Source organism: Parasteatoda tepidariorum, chromosome 2, assembly GCF_982258835.1.
Source record: "Parasteatoda tepidariorum strain Cologne lab strain chromosome 2, Ptep-v5.0, whole genome shotgun sequence".
NCBI lineage: Eukaryota > Metazoa > Arthropoda > Arachnida > Araneae > Theridiidae > Parasteatoda > Parasteatoda tepidariorum.
Window position 1 is genome coordinate 73,328,711 of NC_141756.1, and position 26,394 is coordinate 73,355,104.

At 27.7% G+C, this 26,394-nt stretch overlaps 1 protein-coding gene across 2 annotated transcripts; it reads left to right on the plus strand.

Annotated features, from left to right (window-relative positions):
• Nucleotides 1-24,852, plus strand: LOC107453576 (zinc finger protein 830). Of its 2 annotated transcripts, none has more exons than XM_043041623.3 (10): nucleotides 1-260; nucleotides 1,696-1,797; nucleotides 4,808-4,907; nucleotides 7,773-7,881; nucleotides 9,477-9,507; nucleotides 11,756-11,877; nucleotides 13,718-13,860; nucleotides 16,719-16,796; nucleotides 19,031-19,107; nucleotides 24,607-24,852. In XM_043041623.3, the coding sequence occupies exons 2-10, from the start codon at nucleotides 1,700-1,702 to the stop codon at nucleotides 24,767-24,769; spliced, it is 921 nt and encodes a 306-aa protein (XP_042897557.2). In that variant the 5' UTR covers nucleotides 1-260; nucleotides 1,696-1,699; the 3' UTR covers nucleotides 24,770-24,852. The 2 variants fall into 2 exon arrangements, with proteins under 2 accessions (XP_042897557.2, XP_071033781.2); XM_071177680.2 differs by having other exon boundaries at nucleotides 212-384.
• Nucleotides 24,853-26,394: the final 1,542 nt, after the last annotated feature.

Genomic DNA, 26,394 nt, shown 5'->3' on the forward strand with positions numbered 1-26,394 from the left:
GACTAATAAAGTAACTTGCTAATAAAATAATCTCATTATTGGTGTATTACATTCTCTGCGATTAATACATTTACAATGAAAATAATTCCATGAATTTAATTATCATTTGGATTTTCAAAGCAATGATAACTAAACCAGCCACGAGCACAATATGAGTTAATTAGAAGTGAAGGGAAGAATAATTCAAAATTTACAAATTTTACTTTAAGTTGTTTACTTTGTTTTTATAACTGTTGAAATTACCCTTTAACATTAACTGAGTAAGAGTTTAAAGAATTTTTAAATTTAACATGTTCTTTAATCTGTCATAGTACACTTTTTCAATAAATTTATTATTTGATTTCTAATTTTATCCTATTGCTCAAATGTTCTCCATAATTATATGTAATTTCTTTTCTTTCATGAAATCTCTCATAACAGTTTTGATTGAGAAATCCTATTGTTATTAGTTCGTATTTCAGCGTATCTATTTATGTTTTAAGAATGTGTTTCGTGTAATAAATATTTGATAGTATGCATATAACACATTGTATCTAATATGAATATTCTAATTAATAGACTATGTGTTCTCTAATTACGTTTTATCGTAAAGTTTGTTCTTTAAATTGTTTGATTTAACTATGAACAGTTCTAAAACTGAACGCTTGTATGTGTTGAACATAAAAGAATGGATGGTCAATCGTCATGTTTTACCTGCATGGCAATCATTTCTTGGGACAGTGCTTTGAAATTTATATAAATGTTGTTTGATTCTATAAATAGTCTGACACTTGTAAAAGATAATCGATAATATTCTTAATTAGATGTAAAAAGATGCATAGAATCGTGAAAAAGAAATACTGAATCTGAAACAAGTAATTTAGGTCTGCTTTATTTTCTGAAAATTCGGTACAAAATATAAAAAATTCTATTCCAACACAATATCTAAGTTATCTTTTCTTCGATCAATAAAATTATTTTCTGAAACCACAAGCATCCTATTGATTGCTTCAACAACTCGGAAAATTACAAAATTTTATGTAGATATTTGCACATAGGCCAAACTAAACAAGCAATCAAATATGATCTTAAAGAATGGATATCAAAAATCATGAACTCCTCTTCTCATCTATGACAACACATTGCTGGACAGAAGGCCATAGTTTAAATTTTTCATCACCTTATGTTATTCCCGTATTCTCCATTGCGCGGTATACATGAATGTGTTGACCCAAACCTTTGGGCTAATTTCCTCATCATCAAAAGCAAAAGCTATATTGTTAATGATCCTGTTGTTCTTTTAATTTTCTTATCTCTTAAAAAATGTTTTTTTATGCTTTAAAATTCTTATCTTTTTAATTTTCTACACTTACTATTAATTTAACATTTTACTGTTTTTAATGTCAAGTTCTTTGTTTAATGTGATATAACCTCTTTCTTTAGTCTGAGATAACATCTATCAGATAAAATCATTGGCTTCATTAACCCTGCTAGATGAAGGTTTTACTTTCATGACACCAAAATTAAGTTCTCATAAAAGTTTTAGGATTAGGAATTTTTACGCCTCATTTTTAATGAAATTTAAAATTTTCTCAAAGAATTTCCTTTGTAGTTATGCTTGAAGACTTGTGTTAAGTAGTTTTATTTTTTAGTGATAATAATTTGATATTAGGTTTTATACATGTGTTTTTAATTTTGTTTGTCATTCTTTATTAGAAAAATGTCTGCAAAAAAACTGTCTCAAGAAGATTTGAGGAAACTTATGAAAGAAAAAAGAGAAAATTTAAAATCACAAAAAGTTGACTCACCATTTGCAAAATATCCTTTGATTTATTATTACTCTTACTATTATTTTCACATCCATTTAGCTGTATGTAAGTAAATGAATTGCCATGATTATTTTTGTCTTGTATAAGATTTGATGAGATTAAGTAATAAAATATGTGATAAGTAAATTTGAAACTAATAGCTATTTGTTTAACTATGTTTTGTTTAATTGTCTTGTTCAAGTATTTTTTTCCATCAAAATTATTGCCTTTATTGGAACCTGTTACATAAGGTTACTAGATGTATATTCTTTAATTATAGAATTTTATTGCTCAAATAAAAATAGGCCCCCAGCAGTTATATAAATTCTAGTATCATTGTTTCATAAAGTGGCATCTTGACTTCCAGTAAATTATCATTTAATTAAAATTTACTGGACTTCATTAACTTTATTATCGTTAAATTTATTTAGCAAGAAACAACAGTGTTGAAAATCCAACTAAAATTAAAATCTGTCCTGCTAAGATTTTTCAATGTTTTATTTATATATCAAACTATACTTATACTAGTAGCATCACCAGCCAACAGCATATAGAGATTGCTTAATTTGTGTTGTTTAATAAAATGATAAATAGGATTAGAGGGAAAAAATGGTACTAAACACAAGCTTCTTTTTTTTAAGTCGTAAAAACAAACTATTGGATTTATTTTAAGGAAACTTTTGATGCATTTTATGTACAGTGAAATGTTAAAGAAGTACTCTTGGAACAAAGAAAATTGTTTGTTTAGAAGAAAGTAAGGTGTATTCTAATTCAAAAAAGAAATACATATATAGAATTAGGTTAAACAAATACATATTTTGAATTAGGCAGTTGCATTGATTTATATATATATAAAATTGATAAAATCATAATGATTAAAACTGTATAAAAACTGAATGTTTGTTAAAAATGCTATATTGACTACATATATAATTCACTTTTAAAGATTTACATTGATCCAATGGGGACCTAAACCTAACAGAAGATTATAACTGCCAATAAGACCAAAAAGAAAAAAAAAACCAGATGGAATCAATCAGCAGAAAACAAATGCATTAAAAAGTTAAAACTAAAATGCATAATTGGAAATTTGTGCTTTGAAATTCGCATCAATAATGCCAAAAGACAAAACCACAAAGAATAAAATGAAGTTGGCATGAACCAGGGTGTTAAAATAAGGTCAAATTAATAAATAATGGAGCTATCGAAAAAGCACAAAGATTTATGATAAGTTTAAAGTGATTTGAAATTTTTTTTGTTATTATGTAGTATTAGAAAAAGATTTATGGGAATTTGGATTTATGATAGAATTGACCAAATTCAATTCTAATACATAATATCACTTCAATTTTATTTTAGCCAACTTTTATGTAATCAGAGACCCAACCTATGTTACTTAAATGGAATTTTTCAACGCAACTATGACTGACAACGCAATCTGGTAACAGGTCTTTATGACTGTTAAAAATCTAGCTGCATTTCTGTCTGAAGCCCATTCAATGGAAGTTAGGCATCTATCAAATTATACATCTCTTATCATAAACTATTTATCACTACACTGTAACTATAAAAATTCTTGAGAATTGTAAAAATTTTGTTAGATTTATGGCGTTTATAATGTCTATAAATCTGTGTTTGTGTCTTTAATATTTGTTTTAAGACTTTCACTTTCAAATATCTTATATTGAGGTTACTACTTTCTTAACTTCTGTCCTTTTTTTCTTTAAACTGCACAGGTTAGGGGGCATTGTTTTTATGTTTATTTTATTTTAGTTGTGTCTCGCAGTCAGTTGTGTTATCTAGTTATCAGATTTTTATTTCAAGTAAGCTTTTGTTCGTACTTTTCTTATGTATTTGTCTTGTTTTTATTCTTCTGTATTTGCTTTATGTATTTTATATTCTATATTATGTATTATATTCTTTTCCTGGACTTTGGCAAAACCTTTGGGATACAGAGAGAGCAGTTTTAGACTTTTGTCTTGCTCTCTTGATAGATAAGGTTTTGCTTTTATGACTGTCGGAACTGGTACCCCCTGAAGACGTCAGCATTGGTTGTCATGTTTATCTAATTTTTTTTCATATTTTCATTGTCTTGAAATTTAAAACTGGAATTGAAATGGAATTGAGTGAGTGAATAACTTTATTTTTCTACATTTTTGTTTCGCAAAAATTATAATTATTATTATAATTTTCCACAGATTTCTTTTTTCTTCTTTATTTTTTAATTGTGTGAATATTTATTTGATTCTCTAAATATTTTTTTCCATGTTGCTCTCATTTTATCAGCATTTAAAAAGTTTCCCCACATCCATGTTTTTATTGTATTAGTCAGGATACCAACTACTATAGATTTTACAGAATTTATGCAGGTTTTAATTTTAACTAGAACAATAGGAAAACCTTTGCTACTAAATGTTGTAAATTCATACTTCGTAATATTTTAAGTATTCCATTGTTTTTCAGCATTTTTTTTAAAACTGGCATTTTACTTTTTATAGATTTTTTATAATATGTTTACTAATCCTTATATTTTTTACTAACATTCAATTGTTATAATAACTTTCCTCATAACTGTATTGAATTGTTCGATAAAAATTTTTTTAAACAGTTTTTATGATAATTTCATTAGTTATGAATTTTAATCATAAAAAGGTTGCATTGTTTGAAGAAAAAAAAACTTATGGATTAGCAATTTAATTATCTTTTATTTTAGTTATTTATGAAGAGTGATCTATTTCTATGAAAAATTGCCCATAACTACCTAAAAGTTTCAATACATGTTATTATTTCACATTGATACTATAAATGATTTGTATTTCTATAATTTGTTAAGGTATTTTATAAACTTGGTTGATAAATATCATGCTTCTTCAATGTAATATTTTCAAATAACCAAATATTATTTTAAACTATATTTAGTTTATTTCTATTAAAAGTTCTTTAAGCTTTCATTTTTATTTTACATTATTGACTCATAATATTTTTGTTTTTGCAAAATATTTTCCTTAATATCTGATTACATATAACAGCTCAGGTCAGCTAAGTTGCACTATATGTAATATAGTAATAAAAAGTAATAATTTGTGGGTGGCTCATATTGGAGGAAAAACTCATAAAGAAGTAAGTTTTGTTTTTGCATAGTTGATTTGGTGTCAAAGTAATATGCAAGACTGGTCTTAATATAAGATACTTGATACAGTTATACATTCTATCTAAAAATATGGAATGAACTGGATCAATATGTGACTTTTTGCACTGATGACTATCAAAGGATTAATTAATACTAGACTTATAATTATCAATGAATAATTAAAGCTAGTTATTGAAGTCTTATAATTTTAATTTGGTTTTCTGAATCATTATAGTTTCGGAACAAAATCATTCTAGTTTTTTTCCTTACTGAAGGCTATGAAGTACATTTAAAAAATAAAAGCTTTGAAGTATATTAAAAAGTTTTAAACTTATGAAATATTTTGGAATATGAATACAAAGAAAAAATAAATTTAAATACCTATAATGGGTAGTATAAACCTTAAGTACAGACAAATTTTTTTCTTCATTTCCTTGTTTATCTCTTAGCACTGTTTTTCAATTCATATTCATTAATTCATTTGTGTTAGCACTATATTTTTAGAACTCTTTATTATGCTTCATGATATTTACTGATTATTGCTATCGAGTATTTCTTTTAGCGATGTCCTACTTGAATTTTTCAAAATTTATGGATCCAATTATAACCCTGCAACTTTAAGCTCTCCAAAGTTTTCAAAAAATTTTCTGCTCTTACTTTTATGCCCCGTGACAGAATCGCAGCGACGCGGCGACATTGTTGCAGAATGTTACAGAGTTCTTGCAGAAAGATTTTGCTTTTGAAAAAAAAATTACTTTTCTTTTCTACAGAAATTTACATACGTCACATTTGAAACATGCATTTAGAAAATCACTTTTTGACGTGCTCAATATAGACGCTAGTATTGTAAATCGATGTAATGTTTTGATTGTATTTATAATACATTACAGTTAATGATATTCATTTTCGCGTAGATTTGACATTTCCCAATATATTTCAAACAATTTAAAAAATTCGAATCGTGCATTTGAGTATTTATTTTTTAATGCAATAATTCTATCGAGTGTTTGGCAGTTATTGTTATTGATTTCTCCATAGTTATATTTTTTATGCAATATATGTAATCTCAAAACGAAACGCGCATTTGAGGAGCCCGATTCGCGTAATTTTGTTGATCTTATTTTTGGCAATTATTACTAGGAATTTCATGATATTTAACTGTATTTTTTATTCTATAATTATTTACAAAATGTGAGAATATCCCCCTTAATATTAGAATTAAAAATTATTACATGTTTTACTAAAAAAAATTATATAGTTATTTTTGTAAAAACAACACTTTTTGTTATTTTAAATTAGTAACATATATGTTTGTTATTATTAAAAGTATCTTGCAGAAAGATATTAGTGCTAGAGTGTTTTGTTGCAGATAGCTCGAAAAAATTCTGCCTCAAGGCTTTTATGAATTCATTGGTCATATACTTATTTATTATTTTAATCAAAGTAAAAAATCTTGAGGGTGGTCTTAAGTAGTTTAACAATGTATATATATATGGTATGTCTCTTTCATGTGTTTTAAACTGGATTGATTCCAGTGAACAATACAGTTATATCATAGAATTTTTAAACAAGGAATTGAGGAATCGTCCATTAAAATGACTTGTACAAAAGTGTTAAGTGGCATATCACTATTTGTGGCATTTCACTGTTTTTTCTCTTTGAGATTTATAAAACTCTAAAAGTTTTTTGATTAAGAATATCCTGAACTCAATCACAAATTTTAAATATATATTGGTGTGAGGGAATATTAAATAATTGATAGTGGTTATTTATTTATTTTTTAATCTAACAGTACCATAAAAATTTTTAATGCATTTACTTGAAACTATAATGAGTTGCTGAGAATTCATAAAATTATTCTGGAAACTTGTTAAAACAAAGTAACTATTCTAAACAAAATAACTCTAAAATTGAAAAAATGTATATTTTATTTTTCGTTTTGAATAAAATTTGCTTTTATCACACTTAAGCAGGGAAGATTAAGGATTTTGTTAGTTTGCCTTTTGAAAAAGTAGTCTGATGTATACTTATCCGAAAAAATGTCCTGACTTTTTTGAAATAAGTTGTTCTTTCTTTTTTTTATTTTTTTTGGTTTATAACAAAGTTTAAAAATGGTGGTTTGAGTAGTTTATAGTAGACTTTTACTGTTCATTGACTCATTGTCAATGAAAATGTTTATTTTGAAATTTTGTTTGAAAGCACAATATTTTTAAACACCTGTATGGACAAATATTTTCTTAAAATAAAAATATATAAATTGGGCTCTATATCCGATGGGGCTGTTTAGTCTAACCGTTTTTAATGGGTGTTGAAACAACTGTTAATTTATATCGCGTTTATGATATAAACAAGACTTTGTGTATCGGTCATATAATGAAAGACTTGTAGTAATAGAGGGTAATACTAAAGAGCATCGACTGTATTTATAGCTCATGAATATAATTTTTAAAATTTATTTTTCAACTTTACAGAATTATGTGAGACATTTTTTACAAGTTAAAATAAATAACTAGTTCGCCTTTTTCCATTGAAATTAACTTAAACAATTAATTGGTTTTACCCCTTGAACTGATAACAAAGTAGTTTTGTTATTGATGCTTTCATAATATATCTATTAGAAATCAAATAAAAATTCTAAATGAATGAGTACCATAACTTTATTCATATATATAAATATATAAACAATAAAGTTAATATCTTTAATAAGACTAATATCTCAACAACGAGTTTGTCATAAAAATATTTTGAAAATATAAAGTTAAAGCTCAGTTTTTGACTTATGATTGGGATAAAAGTTAACTTATGATTTGAATAAAAATATGTTTTCATTAATTCCAAATTTTTTGTTTTTCTAGAATTTACACAAAGCGAAAAAGGGCAGTGCTGACAACCCTCCAAGCAATGATATTGCAGTTGGAATTAAAAGATCTATTGAACAGCCAAATGTTCTGAAAAAAGCTAAAAGTATCTTTTTTTACTCATTTTGCATACCATTATATTATTATTTTGCTTCTACATTATTTATTTTATTCTCATTCTTCATTTTGTAATTTTCTAAATTGTTCTATTTAGTATTTGCAATATTTCTTTGGTTTAGAAAAATAAATTATATTAATCACAATGTAAATTTAGTCTGTGCATAATGTGCTTATAAGTTTTGCATGATTGTTAAAAGTTTATTATTAGTTCAATCAACCATAGCAAAATGTAACACAAGGTAAACAACCAAAATATAGCAGTAGCTACATCTGCCTTTTTAAATAAGTTGAAAATATACTTCATAGTTTTTAATCATACTTATTTTTTTGAGTTTGAGCAATTGAAACCTTCGGGGTTTTGTCCTGATTAGATACACAAAGGTCTGATTGTCCAAAAGTGATTATTCTTCTGTCTTTTTGCATCATACGCAGTTTGTATAATAATCAGTTGATTTCAAACTTCAAATACTTATTGCTGGTCAAGTTAGGAATAATATAATGGATTAGGGCTTGTGCTTCATTAAACTCCACTCTCAATCTAGTTAAAGATTGTTCTAATTCATATTGCTTCATTACACTAATTTATCCCTTTTACAGAATTGAAAATTTTTTACAAGTTTGTTAAAGCAATGAATGATTTAAATCCTTATTGTTTTAAATTTAAAATATTTAATTTATATTGTATTGAATCTGTATGTTTTAATTTGGTTTTTGTAGTGGAGTTTTTATTAAAAAAAAAATGAATTTACACTATGACAGTTAGCTTTTGATTACCATCATCTTTTTAATTTACAAGACATAAAATACATTGTTTTAGAACTATAAGTTTATGTTTTTTATATTGATGTCATTTTTTATATTAAGGCATCAAATCATATATTTATTATACATAGGTTTTTTTCTGCTACATTTTCAAATACATTAAATATAGAAGTTTTCTTCACAGAAATTTCTTATTTTAAGGTCTAAATAACAAACCTAAATGACAAGCCACCATACATAGAAGAAAAGTTTAGTTAACAGCAGTTTTTGTTTTGTTTTTGGTAAACATTATATTCAGAATTATATATTTCAAATATTTTGCTACTTTAAATGTTTTCATGATTCAGAATTTTTAACTTTTAAGTGATTCAGTATTTAGGAAATATAATTGTTTTTCTTTGCAATTGATTACACTGAGAATCTAAGTTTTTAATTTGTTTGTCATTGAAATTCATTAAAAGACATAACTATTTTATTACAAATTTAACTCATTTTTGGAACACATGCCATTTTATGATTTACCAACAAAATGATCAGTTTGTTTTCTTATTAAAGCATTTTGTTTTCATTTATAAATATTGAAGAGGTTAGTGTTTCAGCTTGACCTTCATTGACTTAGTCTCTTAATGGGAAGTGTGGCTGCTGTATAAAGTGAAAAAAAAAAATTCTGCTTACTAACTTTTACATTCTGACATGCGTGATTGATTAGTTAAAATTTTAAAGTTATCGAGCTTGTTTTAACTTTTACTTTTTTCCTTCTTTTTTTAGACAAGAAATTTATATCAGGTATATTTTATTAATTTTCTGTTGATTTTACAGCAGATGAGTTCAAAGTGCCTCAAGTTCCACAGTAAGCAATTTTTAAATATTTCATTTAAGTTTTGCCTCTACATTTTTATGCCTTTGCCAAGATTTTATCTTTTATCTCAAATGCTTAGATGTAAATGCTTATTTTTTGAATTGTCCTTTATGTTTAAGTTATGTAGTTTTTATAATTTTATGCTGTCACTTCAAGGCAAATTTGAATTTTTTGTATGGCCATTTATCTTTTCCTACAGTTTGTAATATTTTTATTGCTTATAGTATTTTCAGTTATTTATCAAAAGTTTACAAATTTTGCTTTCAGTGTTACATTCAATCCTATTATTAATAATAAGCTAAACAGTAAAAAAAAGAAGAAAAAAACAAGTAAGCAATTTTATGATACAAAGGACAACATAACAAAAAAATTAAACATTTAATAACATTTTCTTACAAATTTATGAGTTTTTTTTAACTATTTTAGATATAAAATCAAAAGTTTTAAGTCTAAGTATTTTCTCATTCATTTTTAAGTATTTTCTAATAATAATGAAAAGTTTATTAAAATTTTAATATTATTTTTATTTGTAATATCGGTCACAAGCTTCTTCTCTGTTTGCAACTTTCTATCTGACATTTCATGTGTACTTTGTTTCCTGTTAATTTGAAGTTATTTTATTTTTTAAAATAAAGAAAAAGTAATTCCATTATTGCTTATATAAGAAGAAGAATTGCAAAATATAAAAATTATGTTTTGCTCTATATCTTTTTATGTAATATCAGTCCCATTTTATATTCTCATTCTAAATAAAGCATTTATAATTGTTATCACTTTTTATTTGTATGTATAATATTGGGCTGTTGAAAAACATTCCATATAATTTTTTAAGAAATACTATTATATATATATATATGAATGAAAGAAAAAGTTTTGTCCATATGGTCATTACCATCAAAGCCTCAGTCAGTATAAATGTGCCATTGCTTTTGCTAGAAAAGCAAGATATCCTACTCTATTATGAATGTGAAGAGAAGCAGCAAAAGTGAATCCTTTGATGCATACTTACTAACTTTTCTATCCTACTTGCATTCCAGTGGATTACACTGTTCTCATGGAAACTGCCATGTAACATGTCGACTGTCTAAGGCTCAGTTTATGCTGAATAGATAGTAGCATTTTCTTATGTGCATATTTTTCAATGTAATAGCACACGTAAATGAGAATGTGAGGCGCATTTTTTGTTTAAATGCCATATGTGCTATTTTCAAGGACTTTTTTTTTTAAAGAGTAATAAAAAAGTTTAATGTTTAACAAGGGATAATAACAATTATGTTTATGGCCCCTTTTTCGAAGCAGTTTTAAGCATACATCATATGCTCACCAAAATTATTTTTGCGATATGAATTAATTTATAGCATTCACTTCTTTTTAATTTTATATACGACAAAATATATAAGATGTTTGGTTGATAATATTGTTTTAATTTTTAAGCTTATTCTATAAGTTAATTAATTTTTAATTATTTTTTAATTAACTTGTTTGTACTAAACAAATTTATCAGTAAATACATTGGAAAAGAAATTTTTCTCAGAATCTTGCATCACATTAAGATTTTAATACTTTTTTTGCACTGTGTCTAAATTTTTTTTTAATATAACAAAATTTTTAAGGCATGAATGATTTTTTTTAGCAATTTTCTAGTTGATTGATAACATATGAAATAAATATACAGAATACATATTATCAAAAAAGTGTAACAATGATGTTAATTGAGTTATCGTATTTAAGTAATCAATATATTTTGGCAAATTTCTTTAAAATAAGAAAAGCTTTTATTTCAACAATTCAATAATGTGTTTCTACGTAAAACAAGCAAATTAATTAAATTTCTATGGAGAAAACTTTTTTTAAAAGATCTATGCCTGAAATACTGAATGTAAAGATATCTAAATTTTATTCGTTAAATTTAACTCGAAAATATTATTGAAAATATATTTTTTTTCTCCTCAGACATTGTACATTTCAATTTTTCTTAAAATTTTGTTTTAAATGCAACTCTCCATATGATTGAACTTAAAGGAGAAGAGTTTGCTTAGATATATTTTCTTTTGATGTGTATTCATAAGGTTGATATTTATTTTTCATTCTAATTTTTGAATCCTTAACCTTTAATTCTATTTCATTTGCTTTCTTTTATTAATGCAAATGGAAACTTATATTGTGATTTAAACTTTTGAAGTTGTATACGCTAAAAGTACTTAAAGATATATTATATAAATTTTTTATATTTATTTAGAGCTACAAAGCCAACTGCTGCAGCTAATCTCTTAGCTAGTTACTCATCAGAATCGTCATCTGATGATTCTGAAGATGAAGACAAAACTGCAACTGCGACTACATCTTCTGCTTTACCCACAGGTAAATAAATATATGTTTTTTAATAAATATATTATACTATATGAGTGAAAAATAATGAAGAGCGAAATTTTAGTTCAGCTAATATTTTTAGAATTGGTACTTCATGCTCTGGTATAGAGTTACTATGGTTTAGGGCATTGAGATACCATTATGAAAGACTAAGACTCAATCCACAGTGAGTGTTTTAAAGCCTACTTAACTTCAGATAAATACATTTAAATGTTGGAGACTTTGTTCTCTGGTTTGATTGAAAAAAAACTTTTCACAATCTTGTGAAGAAAAATTTTTAATCAGTAAATACAATTCTAAGCAAACAAATCTTTCTATATAGTTTAAATATTCAGCTAAATGTGTTATAATTCTTTTCGAACAATACCAAATGATTTCATTTTTTAAAGAAAGAAAGTTTTGTTATATTAAAGGTGTGAAGGGATTAAGAAAGTATGTGGCACAATGAAAGATTTGATATAGTTAATTATAAATGCCATATTATTTATCCGAAGTAATATAAGTATCTCATATTTTAATCTTAAGCTATAAATGTTTTGAAATAGGGCCAATTTATATTACACATGACAGCATGTTTTTGAGGCCAACTTTTATAAAAATAATACTTTCCTTTATAATCTTAATTCAATATTGATCTAATCCCTTAAAGTGGTACTGTCATTTCTTTTTTCACTGTGCAAAAGTTGCAAAAATCATAATTATTAAGATAATTTTATTAGAATTAAAAACAATTCTTTATGCTTTTTTAATCATTTAAAAGCATGTAAAAATAACATGTTTCACACAAAATTAATTTAAACAATGAAAAAGTTCTTCAAAAATGTCATTTTAAGCATTTTATTATAAATTGCAAAAAAATAAATAATCATAATTGTTAAACATCAACATCATTGTATCATAATTCGTAAAACATGTAAAAATGTTATTTCATTTGTATAATTCTTTACATTGTGACTATTGTTTTAAAACCATTCTGTATGAAACATATTTTAGTATGCAATTTTTTAACAAACCTGTACATATCAAATTGAGATTTTTATTAATACAGTGAAACCTCCACAAAAGACCACCTCTGTGTCATGATCTCCATTTGCGACCGCGCTCAGGTGGCACGAAAGTTTTCCATAAAACTTGTGTTGAGGAAAAGCCTTTGGAGAAATCGTCGAAACCGCTCACAGTGACCACACCAACCTCCACACAAAATGCGGAAAAGGTCAAATAAGGAAACTGGAAAAAATATCAAAATCCTCTCTTATTTAGAGAGCTCTTTTTTAGATTGAGAACCTCATGTTACAGTCAGAGTGTACTAAAAAGGATGTTTTTAATGATTTAGTTTTAGAGTTTAAAAGTAAATTAGAAAGAAAAGTTATTTAAAATAATAAGCATCTTAAACAAACAAACTTCTCATTTTTTAAAGTAAACAAATTTTTATGATATAAATTTAAAAGCAAACAAACAAAAAGAAAACATAATTGTTTATTTTTTATCATTTATTTTATTTTTTATCATAAAATTTTTTTCATTGGTAAATTTGTTTTTACACCTAATTATATCAGTAGGGATCATTTTTATTGACGGTAAAATCATTCATTGATCTGGTTTTCATGATGCCAGCACAAATGATATTTCTTCGCCAAGAAAATGACCCTGAGTAAAATTAAAATCGCTCCCTGGAATCATGTATCTTTGATAACATTTTGTTGTCATTGGGGGTAAACCCTAACAATGACCAAAGTCCATCAACAACCATTTTATCGTGACATAGAAAGTGGTCACTCTTGCAAGGTTTCACTGTAATACTTCACTTTTAATAATGGCTTTCAATTGACAGATTTTTTTGATAATTCTACATCAAATGGAGCTCTTCCTGAATCTGCAAAAGTTCCAGATGACCAAAATAAAACTAAAGATACTTCTAAAAAAGCAGAAACTTTACCTGAAGGCTTCTTTGATGATCCTATCCTAGATGCCAAGGTAATAAAAAAAATTTTTTTTTAGAACTTTTGCTTAGTTTTTGGCATAGATGATTTTATTCATTTCAGAAATCAACTTAATTTAAATCATGTTAAACTCTAGTCATGAAGTCCATGATTAAGTAATTTGAAGTCTTTTTTCATATCATAGATTAATTATAATTTTTTTAAACCTAATATGTAATTATGAAATTAAAATCTTTTTTTCTTCTTTATAACCTATGTCATTGCGAAAATAATGTCATAGATTAAATTGTATATTCAATTCTTCATTCTATTATTATCATAGAGGTCAGTGTACAGTTGCATTCTTGTTCCATTCATGCAAAATTTCATATTAAAATTACTTCCAGTTTGAAAAGGACTTTCCCAAAGAACTAAGAAACAGAAGAAAAAAAATATTTAGTTGATCATCAAATGTTTTTAAACTCTGATTTTTTTCTTTAGAATGTCATTTGGTGTCTTCTCCCGTTGACCTCTTAAAATAGAATTATTGACCGATAAACATTTCTTAAATGCTTTTTTATAATGTATCTACTACAATATTTTGTGACCCACAAATTAAAGAACAATACATAGATTAAAGCTATCTTATTGTAGTTATAATGGACAGAAAACCTTATTTTTCTTCTTCTTATAAGCATAATGACACTCTAATGATCTTGCAAGTTGTTGTATGGCATCTCTACAACTAATCTACATTATTTTATAAAATTTTTTTTTTAACATTGATTATTTAAATTGATAAAAGGCTTCAACATATTTTAAATTTGTGTTTTAAATAGTTATTTTCAATTTTTTAAAAAAAAAATTAATTAAGCATTTCATTTTTGGTATGTGGTGAAAATTTAACTTTTATTCTGTTTAAACAAGACTTTTATTTACGTTGAATGCGTTGCCCATTTACTATTGCCCATTCTTATTCATCAAATTCATATTATTATTTTAAGTTATCAATAAATTGTGAAGTTGATCGTTATTATTACTCCTTGTGTTTACATAATGTTTATTTATATTAAATATTTAAATCATATTGCTTAATCCATTTTTGTTTAATTAGTATTTTTGTTCTATGACAAGTATCATTTTTTTGTTCTTTTCTCAGATTAGATATAAAGAAATTTTTTTAAATCTTTTCTGCATACTTAAAACAAGAATTAAATGTAAAAATCTAAATTTCTCTTAAAATTTTTGATAAAAAGTTACAAGTTTTTATTTAACATGCATTGTTCTTTCTTTTGTAAATGAATCTCGTATCAACCTGATAAACCAAATGATATATTTTGATCAATTGATTTTTAAAGTTTGCAACTATAGCATGTCTATATTTTAATTCTATAATATGCTTACAGAGAGAGGAAATTTCTGATTGATGTTTAATATTTTTGTATTTAATTAAACTTAAAAATGAATGTGACAATGTTATAACTTTTATTGAAACTGTATTTCTAAATATCGTGAAAACTTCATATTTAAGTCTATTAAATGTTTTTCACAAACATGAAATACTGCAACCAGTTTAAATTTTCCCAATGATCATTAACATACATACATAACACAGAATACTTTTCACAATTTATTTGTTAGTATTGTTTTATGTATTGCACTATAGTTCATATAAAATATATATCTTTAATCTTTATATGAAGTACTTTAGATGTTTTTCCTTTTATCTTTATCATCAACATTAGCGTGACAGCTCAGGGTAAGCCCTGGCCTTATCTAGGATACTTTACTATCCTGACTTGTTTTCCGCAATGGTTTTTAGTTTTTACAGTTCCGTGCAGAAAAGTCCTTATCCACAGAATTAGACCACCTGAGTCTTCTCCTTTGTTGATTCTCAAATTGTCTAGCAATAAAAATCTTTTTTAAATGTACATTCATCTGCTAACCGCATTAAAGTGCCAACTTATAAAATTCTTTGAATTTTGTTACATTTAGTTTTGTCCTTCTCTTTTTAAACGTGGTAAAGTTTATAGTCAGATCTCTTTTTCCATAGTCCGTTAATCTGGACACCACTGAAATTACTTTGAAGGATTTTTCTTTCAAATGCACCCAATGCACAATCGTCTTTTGAGGTCATAGTCCATGATTCTGAAGCGTATAATGTAAGTACAGATCTTCTAAGTACTTTATATAATAGTATCTTGGTACTAAATCTAAGTACTCTAGACCTTGGGAATCCTTGCAGACCAAAAAAACAGTAGTTGACAATAATAATTCTTTGGACCTCTGACCCTAGCTTATTTTTAGTGTATTTGCTATAAATTGTTAGCTATATGCTATATATTAACTAGTGGTTATATTGTTTGATTTATTTGTAATCTGTCACAGTTTGTTTATTTCAAATAGTTTTTCAGAAAATTCAACTCTTAGACATTTAAGAAACCACATGTTTCATCACTTATTTAAATAAGCTAATAATCATTATATGGTCAACTCTTGATATTTGAAACTCTTATTTATGTTTATTTATAAAACCCATAACTTTGCAGCCACTGTGAACTAAATGATAGATGTTAAGCACCAGAATGGAATTACTGATCTTTTCTTTAATCTTGAATCTATTCTAAGTTAATTTTTGAAATTTTTTATTCTGTACTTTAAAAGTGAAAAATTTCAAATGAATATATATAAAAACAGATTGAATATAATATTTTGGAACTATTGAGCTATGGAACAAAGCATCCAAATTTGTTATCAAGAATCTATTATATTCTTGAAGGATGAAATGATAGATAAGGGAAAAGTTTCAGTGCAAGAGCAAATGAGGAAGTTCAAACAATGCAAATTTATTGTGAAATTTTATTTTAGTAACTAATTTTAAACTGATATATTGTAATTTCTTTATTATTTTAGGCTAGAAAAGTTGAATATGTAGATCCTCAAGAAGAAGAATGGGAAAGATTTAAGAAAAGTATAGCTGAAGAAACAAATGTGAGTGTATTTTCAAATTAATGTACTATAAATATTTGTATATTGTGATTTATTGTTGTTCGTCATGTTGCTATTAATGTTTAATTTTTTATCAATCAGTTATTTAAATAACAACTAAATATTTCTTGCTGATTGTATTGCTACTCAATTAATCTCAAATGTATATATTTTTTTAAAAGTTTTGAAATCATTTTGATTTAAATCAACTGATTTTTTTTTAAATATATATATTGATTTTGAAAGTTAAAAACAGTGTTTTAAATTATTGATACTTTTATTGTTTTCTTTTCTTAGTTTTAAAATTTATTTTAAATAAATTGCTGTGTTAATTAATTTTAGTTAACAAAATTACTTTCTTTCTTAGTGTCTGTTAAATTCCAACACATTTGAAATTACATTTTAAAAAATCTTTTGATTCTTGAGATTGAAAGTACACACATAACGCTGTCTTAATATAGACTTACATAGCTATAGAAAGTAATTAATAGACATGAATTTCGAGAAAAAAAAATGCAAATAATCTTAATTAAAATTCTACCTTTTGATTGAAATAGCATGGAATTAAAATCTACATTTTATTGGTGGAAAATGTATATTTCTAAAGCTTGAGGTTATATTAAAAAGAAATTACCCTAATATGCCAAAAATAGAAAGAAAAAAAAAAGCTAATGAATTCAGATATTTTTTCCTGATATGTTGTCATTCTTCCCTTTCAAAGTTTATTTGAGGCAGTAGAGTTATTAACTGGTAACTTGTGTTTTTTTCTCATAATATGTTTACAGAATCTTTGGCATTATCAGATTTTCTATAAAGAAATTTTGGGAAAAAAAATTCCAATGAGTGCATAGATTTTTTTAAAACTTTTTTTAGCTGATCTATTTTGATATAGAATTAAAAATGAACATTTTAATGTAAAAATATATAGATTAAATATTTATTTATTTTTTGATGAATGACTACATTTATAAACACAATCTCTTACATTTATTTTGTCAGATTAAAAATCAAGAGAAAAAAAACACAATTTTAAATTAAAATTATGGTTTGCTAATTAAACTTTAATTTAATAAATAAAGAGTCTGCCCAAGCCAAATTTGCTAATGCTTAGGATACGTTCACAAATTCAACTTTAGGAAAAAAATGCTTTTTTTTAAAATTTTATTTGTGTGTTTTGTAAGAAACGAATAAATCCGTATTTTTGTGTTGATTTTTTAATATTTTTATTTTTTCACAAATTATGTCTAAATTTTCGCAAAATAAATACCTCTCAGAAAAACCTAGACAGACCCCTTTCATTAAATTCTCTATTTCATCTAGTCTTGAAATTTCAATCATGCATTTGTTTCAAAATGGTTGCTATGCATTCAAAGCTATGTATTATAATGAAAAATTATATTAGTAAATTAGAGCTTCTATAATATTGTTAATAATATTGTCAATAATATTGTCTTAATATTCATTTAATTTTGATTAAATATTTATAAAGTATTTTTAATCATAAATTAAAGTTCTTACAATGTGTATGAATAAAAATCAAAAAAGTCTGATTTAAATGAAAAAAATCTGATTTTTTTTTTTAAAAAAAAATCAAAAATATCACGAACTTTGCATTGCTCTGAAAACAATTCTATGATGTGGGTTTAATAACTATTTAACCTAGTATGTGAATAGAGATTCAGTAAAAAGATTTTTTTTAATGGTAAGTTGGCAACTTGGCACTGTAGTTGCTTTTATGGAAATAAAAAAGTTGAGCTTCAATAGGATGATTTTACGTAAAACTGGTAAACAAAATTAGAGTAGCAATATGTAATAAGTTGAATTTTTTCCACATTTTTGCTTATCCTAGAAACTTTGTTTGAAAATTCTGAATTCTATAACATTTTTTTTATCTCTACTTATACGTTTATATTCATCATGTAACTCACAACTTCTCTAAAGTAAGCTGTGAGTATTTATTGTATTATTGGTTGAATATGTTTTATAAAATAATAAGCAAAGTTTTTACTTAATTTTTATTCCCTTAAAGATGCAAAATATTCAAGCAATAATGTCCATTGCAAGCTTTTTGCTCGTCAATAAGTGAGAGCCATCTATCCAACTGACATTATTTGTATCATGGTGAAATTTTCTTCTTAAAATCCTGATTAGTGTTGTGGGTTATGTTAGGCTTTATTTGATTATTGTTGCTTACTTTTTTATGACCCTATTTTTTTTAAACATTCTTGCTGTTTTAGGTATCAAAATCCATTATAGAAGAAGATTTGCAAGAAAGTACTACGGAGCGTGAAATATTTCTATTAGATGAAGAAATGTAAGTTATCATTTCCTTCCTGTTGCTATTCTATTTCTAAATATTTTTGAACCATAGTTTAATTTTTTACAATTTATAAATACTTTACTGTGGATGTGGTGTGGAAAGATTGAAATTTATGACATGGCACCCAATTGCTACTCTTTAAATTATAAACTAGGAGCTATTGTTTTTCCAAGACCTCCAAATAACGATCACCTTCCTTCTTGATATGAGAGGTAGCGGAATGACAAAATTGTTTAATAACAATTATCATGCATTAAACAATGGTTTGCCAGAGAAAAAAAAGCAGTCAAATCAATGGCATCAAGCGAGTGCTATGTCCTAAATTTTAATCTTTCCGCACCATTACAAAAGGGTAGGTGGAAAAATCTCAATTTTAAGATAGAAAGGAATTTAAAGTTCAAAAAGATGTGCCGCACAACAAAACATATGCTCATACATTATATAGTAATGCTTATTTCCTTTGCATTTTTCGCTTAAAAAAAAAGATTTGGCAAGAAAAAATTGAGCCCTCATACCATACTTGTTAATTCTTCCATAAAGTAATAATCCTGTTTCCCTTCAACTTCATTCACTGTTTTTTTTTGGGATTGCTCCTTACACTAATATTACTATAAAGACTAGTACACCTAGAAACAGTTCTCAGAAGAGGAAAAAAAATTCATAAGTAAGTACAACCTTGAGTGATTAAAAATCAAAACAAAATGATAATTTTTTGCTGCAAGAAATACAAATAAATGGAGGTTCTTGGGCCAGCTCTAGCTTGAATACAGGATACTATTTATCAAGCATTGAGACATACAAGTCTTTCATGTCCTGCGGCTTCTCGTTTCACAGTTGCAGTAAATTGAATAGACTCAGTGGCTGTCCAGCTTGCCACCTCAAATGATCCCAGATATGCTTGTTCCACAACAAATCTAGGGACCAAATAGGCTGGGTGACAGTGGGGCTGTGCATTGTCCTGTTGAAAAATAGCTCCTAGGAGCCTTGACAGAAGTAACAACATATCAGGCTGAAGGATATCATGAATGTACCACTTAGTTGTCCTCTGTGGATCAATATTAGGGGTGATCATGTATGATTGCACGCACCCCACCCCATCACACTAGCTGTTGAAGTGATAAGCTAGGGAGGTTCAAAGAGTTCACCACCATGGAGGCTCCACATTTATACACGGTGATCGCTACAGACTAAATTAATCTTAAATCATCGCTGAAGACAACATGGTTCCAGTCCAATCTTGCTAAGAGTGACACCACTTGGTGGGTGTCAATCCTGACTATGCTGTACAGCAGCACACCGCTTTAACACCTTTGCAGCTGGTGTGACGGTATGGAGTGCCATTGATATGACACTTTATCACCCTTAATATTGATTCTATATGCCAAAACAGCCCAGTGGTATGTTCATGGCATCTCTCTACCATGTGTTTGCCCCTCTTGAAAGGTTTACCAGGTGCCATTTTCCAACAAGCAATGTTTGGTCAGCCACAACAAGGGCTCATAGGAATGACTCTTCCACATTACTATCCTTCCCTGGCTTTTTCGATCTCCAGATTTGTTGCCAAATGAGAATATCCGGGACTACTTAGGATAGCAAATAAGACAGTCTTCAATTTTAGTCAATTTAGCTGTTATTTTACAGCAACTGCAGAACAAAATACCTCAGGAGTCAAACTTAGTAGCGCTAATTTTTATTTGGAAAAATTAATGCCTATGAATTAAATTTAGAGGAAAGGAAAAGTACATTCAAACCTTGATCCCCCATTCTAAAAGTGAAATTTTATTTTGAAAGGAATAAAATTTTCTCCAGTTTAACATTCATGAGTTGCGAGATATTTCTTATGCTTAGTTAAAGTAGAGTAAGATATCCTTAAGAGGACTGCGATGCCTCCTGCGAAAGTTGAGATGGAGCACAATTTTAGGAAAGATGTTGCTTTTACCTCACTTGACTAGTGATACTAGCCTAGCAATTTAGGGCTGCAACTATGGCTTCTCGTCTAAGCCTACCCAACAAAATCACATGTACAACCAGCTTAACTAATCTAAGTCGAAATTTTCTGGCAAAAATTTCATTCTAAGTTTAGTGGAACTTGTCCTGAAAGTAAAATTGGTACTATGAACTGTTCATATTGCATGAAAAAAATAAGGTGTGAGAATTTGGAGATGCAAATGAAAACTTGATAGACTGACCCCACGTATTGTGCTCATATATTTTATTTTCGCTTTAAATATTTGTCTCAACTTTGTTATTTGAAGTCAGAAAAGAGGTTCAACTGGTTTTTATGTAACAAGCACACTTCCAAACCCATATTTGTTTAGAGTTCAAACAAACTGACTAACATATTCAAGTTTTGGGTATAGGCTCATTTAACAATTAACTATACTGCGCCTCAAAATTGAAAATTTACTATTGGTGAAGTATATTTACCTACAAATAATTCGACAACCAGGTTGTCACTCTCATCTTTGAATTTTTCACATTCAGTGAGAATGGCCTTTTATCATACCATTCAAACTACACTTCAACATAATCTTCTGCGACAAAATCCAGGTCTAAATTTGGTTGTCTATCACAGAACACATTGGACTACACATCTTCAGGCATATTGACGGAAATGCATCGTCTTTGTTTTAAACTAATTATCACCTGGTCTAACAGGCTTAGTAATATTTGCTGGTGTAAAGATTTTAGTAGCATCTCTTTAAACTAATTAAATATGACATACTTCAGACGTATTGATCATAAAAAATCAGTGAACTTATTTCAAAAATCAAAGGCTATTAGTAATTTTGGAGAAAACCCAATATCTCCTGCTCCTCTGAATGCAGAAAAACTGTGCTAACCGAATTCTTAGTTTGCACATAACAATTACTAAGGATTCAAAACAGAAGAAAAATCTTAGAGAAGGAGTTATACATTACAGTTCATATGGAGGTGCCATCTGCCATAGCTGAAGGCTCTTGTCAAGTGTTTCAATCAAAGATTTAGATATTTACTAGGTGCTGCAATGGCATATTCAGTTAAGATATAAGCATGGAGAGTTGGGAGTAGTTAGTTCAAACCTGGTGGCTGACAAAACAATCAATACCCACCAAGAGGCATGTTAAATCTGTTGTGGCTGGTAGTGTTTGAAGAGAGAGGTACCAGTTCTGGCATTGTCCACATTGTCTGACCAGAATTAATATTCCCTGGCATACCTGTCTTGGCTGTTAAAAGATGAAACTCTAAAAGTGGGATCAGGTGCTTATGCTTGGGCTATGATGATATTTACCATTGAATTATCTGAGAAGAGTATATATTCTTGCAATCAGATGAATGCAAATTTCATGCTTCCTGAAAAATTTTCGGTCACGATGTCTAATATTGTCTGTCCAAGTTGTGTTTAATAAAGTCTTCTGTATCTTTCTATTCAATATAATGTCTTTCCACAGCTGAATTGTAAAGCAAAGAATTGTGCTGCATGATTCAATGGTAAAGCACTGAACTGTCTATTTTTATACCACCATCTATCCTAAGGATTAAATGAAAGACTGTATTGTATGAAAAACATTCAGAGACTTTCAACTCCCAACAATACTGTGCTAAAATGGCTTCCACCAGCTCTCAGTGCCATATGGTTGCGAAAGAGTGAATAAGGTTGGTTCCAGAAGCAGTCGTTCAAGTATAATGTTATAGCGCTTATAATCAAAATCTAAATTTCTGAAATTTGTCGGAAGATTTCTTATTAAACTAGATAAGCCCGACTACATGTGGTTTTATTTTTTTCAAATTTTTTATTTCATTATCAGCGTTGAGCAGCCGACCCAACTTTTGGTTTACGACTACCAATGTTCAACTCCGTCGCCTTGTAGGTTTGGATCCTATCCAGACGACAAGGGAACCCCTTGATCAAGTATTGGGAGAGATTGCCTTCATGTAAGATTTTTTAACCAAAGCCTGACTAGGACAGGGGCAGTTGCCCCGGGCTCCCACATCAGAGGGGCGTCCCGAAATTGAATAGGAAGTTAATTTTGCATTTCCTTCCTTATAAACTGTTTTTTAAAACAAAATATCAGTTCAGTGAAAAAACTGTCAATTTTATGTTTGCTTCTTCATTAATCTATATTTCATACATCCATGACTTTCTAGGGGCAGAATTGAGCTAAATTTTTGCAATTAAAATTCACAAATTTGATCAATCAAAATTCTGTATTTTTACATATTGCAAAATGCGATATGTTTTCAAAAATACAGGCTTCTGATTGGCTTAAGTAAGCCATCGTTAGTGCGAAAATTTAGCTGAATTCCACCCTAATGTCAGCAGTAACATGAATCTTTCATAGCTAGATGACAAAGTTAACAATCAGAAAACAGCATGATGGACATAGAATTGTCAGAAAATCAATAAAATGGACAGAATGATATTTCGTCTGACCTAACAGGAAGGCTATAGCTATTTTAGGTTCTAGTCAATTTTTTGTTCTACATGTATAATGAGGTGAAAAATTTAAATACCCCAATAAAGTTTGGTTCTTCATTACTGATGTAGTGAGGCAGAAGGGGGCCCCCAAATGCCCTTGACCCCAATTAGGCTAAGTCGGACCCTGTTTTTACAGGAACTACCCTGCATTTGCTTTACATGAAGTAAACCTCGAAAACGTCCCACAGTTAGCCTAAAGGCAAGGGGACTCTAACCCATGATCCATCTACCACTGAGGATATTTTAGGTCAGCACTGTAGTTACTGCAAGCCTGGTGTGGAATTCATATTGACCAGCCATCACTAGGATTCGAACCTGGGTTATTGAGAGGTGAGAACTCCATCCCCTGAGCCATCCTGGCTTTTAATATGTGCGACTGGTTTGTTGTGTAGGTGTTCTAGGTGCAGCCACTTAAACGTGGTAGGCTTTGAATTGTTTGACTAGCATCATTAGCCAAGTGAGCAATAAGCGGTATCTGTATGAAATTAGCACTCCATTTCATCTCCATGGGAGGCATTTTTTCCCCAGAAAGATATTTAATTTGAATTTTAAGGATTAAAAGTTAGTCTATTTTGCGGAAAGTATTTCCTTTTTCAATTTTGACCGTTTTAACGTGTCTAAAATTAATGAAACTTTTAAGGGGAAACAGATTTGATAAAAATTTTTTAAGCTCTTATGGACTAGTCACTTTTGCTGAATAATACTTTTCTCTCAGAAAAAACGTTGAAAAACAAGGTACACTATTCTTCACCTACCTGATTATAACATCTGATCTTATTTGTCTTTTTTAAACATTTTCGTTATTTGGCTTAGAAGCTCCAAATTTATCTCTTGCCCAAGTTGAAGCTTCAATTTCTAATTTTTCTCTGCAAAACCAAAAGTAAATTAAAAACATCAAGATATTATATTTTGTTGTATCTGTATTCTGTATAAAATATAGATACTATAATTAATTTTACCAGACAACTTATTCATTAGGTATCTATGATAAAAATTAGTCAAAATTATTTGTAATTTTTTGATTTTAATTATAGACACAATTGGCAAAGAAAAAATAATCTTGAAGTACTAGCTGAATCTGTAAAAACCAAAGCTGCTATTAAAGAAGAACCTAAAAATGAATCAGATAGTACTGATGAAGATTTAGATGAAGATGAATTACTTGACTGGAGAATAAAATCAATTAAGAAAAAATAATTTAGTTTTCAAATTCCTATTGTTGTAATCATATCTTGTAAATATTTGTACAGATTGGAAATTATTAAAACACTATATTTATATTTTATGTAGATTTTTTTCCCCATTTCAGTTTACTGAAATAATTTATAACAATTCACTCACTCCTTTCATTTTGGATTTTGTAAAATTATGTCTATAAGTGTACTGTATTATCTATTAGTTTGTGATTCAAATTTTAAAAAATTAAATGTGGTATAATGTAAGGACTATTACCTAACTCATTCATATTGGATTGTGGACAACTCTCCTCCCATTGTAGAACAAAGATTTTAAAAGTTAGATTAGTTTAGGTTAACAGCAATGTAGTGTATAGTAGATACCTTTTTTGAATTTATAGTTTTTTGCATTTTTTTTAAATTTGTACATGCATAAAAACTACATATTTTACAATCAAAGATTAATTTATTAGTAAATATTACAAGTTCAGTTCAAACCCTGAAGATTGCCATTAAGTAAAAGATCATGGAAACAAAAAGTTTTCAAAGTATTCAATATTTTTCAATACGTGCCACACATATTTTTAAAGAAATCCCTGTCAGGCTACATGTGCTGTTTAGATGCACTTGTATTGAGATATTGATATGTGAACCGCATTCCTAACAGAGTGAAATGAATATTTGATTTGTAATAAATAAAATGTAAATAAATTTTAACTCTCCAAGTATTAACCCAGTGGGTAAAATTGTACGGAAATTTCCTTGCTCTCCCATCAAATAGTATGGGAGAAACCAGTTATTTGATGCAAAAAAGCTTGCCACTAAAGTTGGAACTAAAACTCAGATGGTTAAATGAATTATCAGTAACTACTTCAAACAATGTAAATTTTTAAGTTTTTTATCACATTTTACATTGGCGTGGCCTAAACGGAAGGTTCAGTGTCAGTTACCATGGCGGATTAAGGATTAAAACTTACTCTAATTAAAGTTTTATCGTTATTAACTCCGATGAGTGATTATTTATAATATACATTAGATAGTATGTTTGCAAAAATTTTGCGCAAACCTGCTATGCTTAAACTTGTATTTTAGTTATCATCCACTAGGCATTCAAATTTATCATCTACTGGGCAAATCATCTCAAAGATAAAAAACATTGTTAGAAAATGTTTGAAACTTTGGTTAACAAGCCTACTGTGTTTCATTTATCATATATTTCATGTGTCTAAAATATTTAATTCATTTGCTGACCTGAATAATCATTATTCTGTATAGATATTCACTTGTGTAGATAAGACAAATACTTAGGCATTCCTTATAAATATTATAATAATACTTAGACATACTCTATAATTATACTATTCTTATTTAATATACTTCATGATTATACTCCACAGGAGTACTTATGCATTCCATATTCAATACATCTCCAGATAGATGCATCACTTTTAATTTTCTCTTAAATTTCAGTTCTGTTAATTATGATGAATAATAATTTGAAAATAGTACATAAGAAGGAGGGGAAAAATGGTTACCTTAGAAGACAGCACACGTCTTTGAAATGTTGAGCTCTGGAAAGTCAAAAATCAAATAATGTTCTTTAAATACATCCTTTCCTGTATTTAGATAGAAAATATTCAAATTATT